This window comes from Montipora foliosa, chromosome 11 (assembly GCF_036669935.1).
Source record: "Montipora foliosa isolate CH-2021 chromosome 11, ASM3666993v2, whole genome shotgun sequence".
Lineage (NCBI taxonomy): Eukaryota > Metazoa > Cnidaria > Anthozoa > Scleractinia > Acroporidae > Montipora > Montipora foliosa.
Genome location: NC_090879.1, coordinates 34,212,679 through 34,220,045, shown reverse-complemented (window position 1 = coordinate 34,220,045; position 7,367 = coordinate 34,212,679). Strand labels below are relative to the sequence as shown.

The following is a 7,367-nucleotide window of genomic DNA, read 5'->3' as shown; positions in this document are numbered from 1 at the left end:
ACTGGCGCATGTCAGACTGTTGGCTCGGAAGTGGGTGGCAAACGAGCCGGCTCGTCAGTACAGTCGCCAGACTTCATTTATCGAATCAAAGGGGTGTCAGATGACATTTATAGATCTTAAAAATCGACAAAGGACACGCTAGAGATAAAGAATTGAGCAACTTGTTTAAAGATCTTTCGTGTTGTGTAATTGATATTCGTCTAATAAAGACTAAAGATCATTAAAAGAGAGTGGTCTGTTAATATTGTCATAACAGTTTCATATGACTTTTGTTGAATACGACACAATGAATAATAGTAATTAAAGTCCTCCTTTGTTTTTTTCTTTATCGATATTCTCCTCGTTTTGAATTTGATACGATCGATTCCTGATTCTTATTCAACATAGACACAAAAAGCATCTTCCAGGGAAAGTCACTTGGAACGACAGCACGTGCAAATAATCACTTTATTACGCAAGCATAAATGCACAATTAACCAATCACAACTCGTCAATTTAATAGCGCTGAATCAAGCGCATTTCGTCCTTCTCACTTGAAACATTGCAGCTTTTGTTTGGGAGCTTTCGGGCACGGGTGCTTTGTTTTTTTTTTTCCGTGGTATTCACTATTGTGTCCTCAATTAAGGTGATTTAGGGGAAGTCCTTAACTCAAGCTGTGTTTTGAGGTGAAATGTAAAATTCATGTTGTCAGCTCGTGTCTGTTTGTTATCACATCTGGTCGGGGTAGCCCTTCGATCCTGAGCGGCAGGAGCAACCAAACACAGAAGGAAGACTGCTTCTATCAAACTCAGTTCTCCTCTTAACGTGAGAAAACATGGAAGAAAAGGTAAGATATGTATTGTTGTTCTGTAAAAATTATTCAACGTTGTCAGGCAACGTCGTTATCTCTTTAATACACGCCATCGACCCAATAATAACTTCTATTCGGCGATCGTTGGTTGCAAAGTACAGATACTCTTTGGTGTTCCAGACTTTTGTCTAAAATGTCATTTGCATGGTTTTGCGCGTTTCATTTCTTTAGCACTTTAATCTTCAGGGGTTTTGAAAGCAGCAGTGATGGAACTATAGGGTGTACATGTGCTTGTGTACATCTATATTGTTGCGACACGGAAGAGCAATTTCTACCGTTTCAGTGATACAAACTATGTAGTTAAGGTCATCTGTGATAGCTCGAGAATACTGGGTTTCTTACGTAGAGAAACTTAAGACTGCAAGCTGTGGAAAAAGAATTGGATGAAAACGATCCTTATCAATGTGCCAAGGCATAAAAATAAATCTGTACTCGGTCTCGGCGAACTCAACCTGGAAGATCATAAGCGAACAATCTTGGAAAGGAGATGCGAAGTAAACTTTGTGAATCTGTCGATCACGAAAGGACTTTCTTGTTGACCTTTTATTCAATTCAATTTTAACACCATATTAAACCGGCTAAAGAAAACGCAGTTTCCTTCTGACGAACCGCGCCGATTGCCACGTAGTCCTTGATCTTTCGACCCCTTCTACGGATTATGTGAAGCTTAAATACTGTCTAGCCGTTTCACGTCGGATTTATTGAAATAGAAAAGCCATCTTGTTATTTTTACAGTGTAACAGCCTCTTAAAGTAGTTTATTCAATTTCTCTTATCACAGGTTGAACTTTGTAACACTAGCTCCAGACCTCCTGGAGTAACCTTTCATGCTTTGCTTTGAAATAATATTTTATTACAAAATTAAAATCAAATTTTTATGTGATCCCTTAATACAATTAGTGCCTTTCTTTTCATGCATTTCATTGTGCCGTATATCCCCTTTAATTGTTGTCTTTCTTTCTTTTACACTTTTTTCTAAACACTTTGCCTAGATCTGCACATTGCAAATTGAGAAATGCACACAAGAGAAGGAAAACAGCCTTTTTTGCATTTTTATTTTTGTGTTTGAATATGTAGCTCTTCATGAATCATGTGATGATTCTATAATACCTTATGCATTAACCATCCCTGTCTATAACTCTGTAAATTAGGACAAACCCAATTATTAAGTGAATCAGTCATGAACACAATTTTTGCAATTGCATAGAGAGTCCTGAAAAATTCAGGACTTCAATCAAGTTTGAACCCGTGACCTCACGATACCTGTGTGATGCTCTAGTCAATTGCAAAAATTGCATTCATAACTGCAAGGATCATAGCTTCACTTGATTTCATATCCGCAATTCAATACATGATCCATTTCATATATCATTTTATTGTTAAACTCAATTATTATTGTCTAATAACGGCTTAAATTTGAGGTACTTGTAGCTGTAAAAGAACCTTTCTTTAAAATATCTACCTCAGGTTTTGTTCTTCAAATGAGGATAAATTTAACACAACAATTTGTATTGCTAAGTGTTAATGTTGGGTGATATAAAATAGCATTTGAAAGGAAATCATACTGTAGTTGTTAAGACTTTTTAAACTTACTGTTCCTAGAATGTGTGAAGCTTTAAAGAAAATCTGTACTGTGCTTATGATGTTCAGATGTTCAAAAGAAAACATTCTGCATGATCTGCTAATTTGGCAAAATTGATTAACCCAAATCTAGCATACAGAGGCATTGTTCCTGGTAAATCACTGAGACTTATGATTGTTGTGATTATATATCATTCTAAAGAGGAACGATATCTCAATGTTAGCTAACACATTCCTTTCATTTTAACCAATTTCCCCATAATCATCAATTTAAGTAATTTCCACTTTCATAAGAAGCTTATAAGTAATACAATGTCATGTACTTACTGTATTATTGGGGTTCACATTTACTTCTGAATCAAGGAAATTGTCAATAATAATGAACTTGTCAGTTAGATTTTTCACTAGCTTGGGGTCAATCTCTTTTATATAACTGACAAAGGAATTAGGTAGCTATTTCTGGCATATTATAAAAGCTGGACTGGACCCAGTTGGACTCTGGACTCTGGACCCATGGTACCATTAACCAAAAAATCAATTTAAAAAAAGTTAGAAAGCAACGAGTAAATTCAATTTCAACTTAAGTTAAATAGTTTAATAGATAAGCGACACCATTATCTGTAAGTCAGAGAACAGAAGGGATGACTTGAAAAAGCACATGTTTTGGTGTTTGGAACGCGCATGCGTATTTAACTTATATAGCAAACTAATTTCCCTCTTATCTGCTGCATTGGCTTTCGTCTTCATCACATTTTATTTTGTCTCTGAGAATCCCACTGCATTTTTTCTTATAAGAGCGATTTGCTTCAGACTGCCAGTTCTTTTGTTCTTTGAGGTAGGCGTTAATTTAATTGTTATGGATTTAATTTGGATTTAAGGAAATTATTCTCAAAGATACTAAGCCTCGCAAACTGAATCAATAGAGTGGTCTGGGCTACTTTGCCCTCTCTAAGTCAGAGGTCAAGAGCAATAACATCCTTCTTTATTGAGATGAATTGACAACACATCCCCCATGACAAGAGGGAAATTTGCAGGCAGGTCAGTTAACTCTAAAAATTGGATCAGTTCACTAAAGTCACGCAACACTGTGCCGCCAAACACAGAAGGCAAAATGTTGAAATTGCCTTATTATCAACCAATCTTTAACACTGAAAATCTCTTTGTCAAAGGTCCTCTTGGCAATCTGAAGCAAATCATTCGTTTAACAAAACAGTGCAGTGAGATTCTTAGAGACAAAATAAAATATGATGAACGCGAAAGCCAATGCAACACATGAGAGCGAGATTAGTTTGCCAAGTTGAATATGCGTGTGCGTTCCAAACAACCAACACATATGCGTTTTCGAGTCATCCCTTCTGTTCTCCAGCTTACAGATAATGGTGTCGCTTATCTACTAGTAAAACTATTTTAGGTTAAGTTGAAGGTGAATTTGCTTCTTGCTTTTTAATTTTTTGAAATTGAAATTTTTGGTTGACGGTCCGGAGTCCAGAGTCCACCTGGGTCCAGTCCAGCTTTTATAATATGCCACTATTTCCTTTGCTGACTTCTCTGTCACCACAGAACTGTTTAAATTATTAAATAACCTGAAGAAATCAGAACACGATAAGCTTGACATATTTACACTGAGTTACGGAAATGGCATATGAAACATTTTTGGCAGCAACATCTAGTAATCAGCCTCTTAGAAGTTTACCTCTGTCAGAATTGTAGAATTCTTCTATTGTAGATCTTAAGATTTCTGTGTATATTCAATTGGTATTTCCATGTCATGATAAAAACCTTATGAATTCATGCTTTCAAAAAAGACATGGTGCACTACATGTAGTTGGAATTTTTTTAGAAATAGAAATAAAAATCAAAGGCTAATCATGATAATTATTATTTATAAGCACTCCTTCATCATGATGAAGTGAAGAAAATTTCCCTTGTCTTAGATGACTTGAAACTAATGATTTTTACTGGTGTTTTATTTATTTCATTGATTTCTAAAATCTTTTGCTGCTTTAAAGACATTGATACAATATCCTTTCAGAAATTAAATTTTCGCTTTGATTTTGAACTTCAATTTCTTCTGCACATAAAGCTTGTCTTATGGATGGTGCCTAGTATTGTTATTGCGCATATGTTCTGCGCATCTCCAGATACTCAGATTTCCTATCGGTGATGCTTAAATATACTAATACGGTGATATTTTTGCGCAGTTTAAAACTATTTGGAGAAAGTAGATCTTAGTAAGTACTCTTGGCAGGGCTGTCATTAGGGGCCGTAACCCGTAACACCTGTTACGGCTGAGCCCAGTCAATGTTACGGGTGATGGTTGCTGCAGAATGAATATTCATGGTGCAAAACAAATTGAAATTTATTTATAAATATTTACCTTCTTCAGAAAATATAATTACTGCCTTGTGTTGTCTGTGTTTCTGATTCTAAGACGTGCTTTTAATAAAAATCCAAACATTTTCTGTAAGAAACCTTTGAAGAACACCCCTGATCGATCGTTGTTGGATTCTGACGCCATTTTTTTCAGTAACAAAATCATTATCAATGCATCGTACTTGATATAAATGGGATTCCACTAACCATTTTTCAAGGTTCTGTGATGCATGACCATTTCCACATGGTTAGTAAATATCTTTATTCATTGTGAAGTTTATCTTTTTGCCCTGTTTTATTTTCATCACTTTTTGATTGATTGCACCTCAGAGGGCTGGAAAATGCATTTCCGAGGATCTAATTTGAAGACTTTTCTGGTGGAGCATGCCCCAACACCCCCCTAGGGGCTCTGGCCCTTCAGGCCTTCCTTTACATGGCCTTTGACCATTTATTTACATGTTACGGGTGAAATCTTGAGTGCTACACCTGCTTCAAAACTTAATGACAACCCTGCTCTTGGTATCCAAAAAGAAAATTGGGGGTAACCATGCATTTTTGCAAGATTCTTAAGCTTCAATTTGAGAAAGAATGCCATACATTGCTTTGTATTTTAAAGCTTTTTACAAATATTATTCATGAATTATCTTTGAAAAATGCATGGTTTGCCCCAATTTTCTTTTTGGATTTCAATGACACTTGTTAAGATCTACATTTCCTGCATAATCACACACGGGGGCAAAAATATCTTTAATTAGTAAGCACCAAGATGAAATTTCAAACTTTAGGAGAATCTTGGTATCAGCATTGTAAATTAATGAAAGTCTTGGTAGGTGGTTGGCTTTGTTAATATTGATTCCTATTCCTGCTTTGGAATTCAATAACTTTCACACGAATGTGTGAAGATTCTTGCTTTACAATGTATACATACATGTCATAATTCAGTTCTTTTCCTTATAGAAAGTGAAATTGGTTGGTATTATTTGTTGACTCTTGTCTAAATTGCATTCTCCAAATACACTCAGCAACAAGTATCTTAAATTTCTCTTTTACACCTCTCTTCAGTGCTGGTACAGTCATTATTAGCAATTATTATCCTAACATGCTTTAATTTCCTGTCTAAGGACATGAGTAATTAATGACAAGTGGGGTTATATGTTCTGCAAACTTGCTGTATGATTACATTCAAGGTACAGGTTATAAATATCTAAAACCTATAACCACCTGTGGTGGCAGTGTCAGCTGCTTTTAAAAGAAATATGGTCTTTATATGCATAACTGTTGTGCACATGCAGGTAAGAACAAAATAAGTGGTAATATTCTTTAGAGAGCTACTCAACCTGAACCGATTAAAGTGCTGTTTATTATTTTTTGCGGTTTTGAAGCTTCAGCTGAAGTGATGTGGTTTTATTGTTTGGGAAGTTTGTGTTTTAGAATGCTAACTTTATTTCAGCCACAAAATGGCAAAGATATATTCCTCTCACTTGCTGTGCTATCCTAAACTAGTGTTTCTCCGTCAAGCCAATCAAGAAAATAATTTCGTGAGTTTGAATATTGTGTGTCTAATTTTTACTTCTTTGTGTTTGGTGAATTGCTTTTAAGTGGGCACAAGTGATGCAGAAGACATTAATTCTTTGAATCAAAATAAATATCTTATCTTTCCTTGCATCTTTCTCACATTTAAACACAGCTACAGCGAAGTACATGTAGTTTTGCATATATTTGGTTGTATATTTCTAATCTGGTGATTGTTAGTTTTCATTGCTTTAAGTTTTGTGAGCTCCAGTGTTGCTTAATGCCAAAGCTTTAAGCTGTAATTATCTCAGGGATACAAAATGTTCTACACCAAGTCAACTTTGTATCACTGCTTTTAAAACCTTAGGAGGTTGTTCTGATAATGATATTGTTTGTTTTAAAAGTTCTTTTAAGATAGGTTACTAGAATAACAAGAAACATGGCATCTGACAGGATGCGGTGATGCGGATCCGCATAATTCCCTAAAATCCGCATCCTCCGCATAATTACGATATTTTCCGCATAAAACAGAAGAAATGCCAGATATTAGCGATGAAGCAGCTGCTTACCACCCTCACAAACACAAAAGCCAAAGAGATTGACCATTTTGAAACGCTTATTTTCCTGAACATTGAAGAAAACACGCCATTTCGTTCGCAAGATGAAAGTTCCTAAGCAGTTTCTACGCATTTTTCGGCTATGAGCCTGGACTCTAGTTAAACCGTTTTTATAACATACCCTAGGCTACTAGGCTTGAAATTTTTAAAAGTGATGCAGCAAGGTATAAAAATTTAGCCGCAAGTTATAGTAACAAATTAACTTGATCATTTGTAAAAGTAGGGAGAATCATTGCGATGAAGTTGTACAAAACAAAATAAGAGGCTGCAATACGTATGTGTAAAAAACCGCTGAAAATGGTGAATGCTCTAGGGAATGGATCGTGGTTCAACCACAACACAATTTTGCACCATATCTCCAAATTGAAGCAAAATTCATGACGAGAAACAAAATATTTTTTTATCCCTTTATTTACTTTAACAAAAGTTTCGGCA

The 7,367-nt window shown here is 35.5% G+C and overlaps 1 protein-coding gene across 2 annotated transcripts in view; it reads left to right on the top strand.

Moving 5' to 3' along the window:
* Nucleotides 1-482: 482 nt before the first annotated feature.
* LOC137975866 (ensconsin-like) overlaps nt 483-7,367 on the top strand; it is a 49,417-nt gene continuing 42,532 nt past the window's right edge. Inside the window, exon 1 of one of the 2 annotated variants that reach the window (XM_068823067.1) lies at nt 483-826. In XM_068823067.1, coding sequence (XP_068679168.1) covers nt 815-826 — 12 coding nt within the window. In that variant the 5' untranslated portion in view covers nt 483-814. The remainder of the gene's footprint in view (nt 827-7,367) is intronic. The other variant, XM_068823068.1, reaches the window with a different exon arrangement.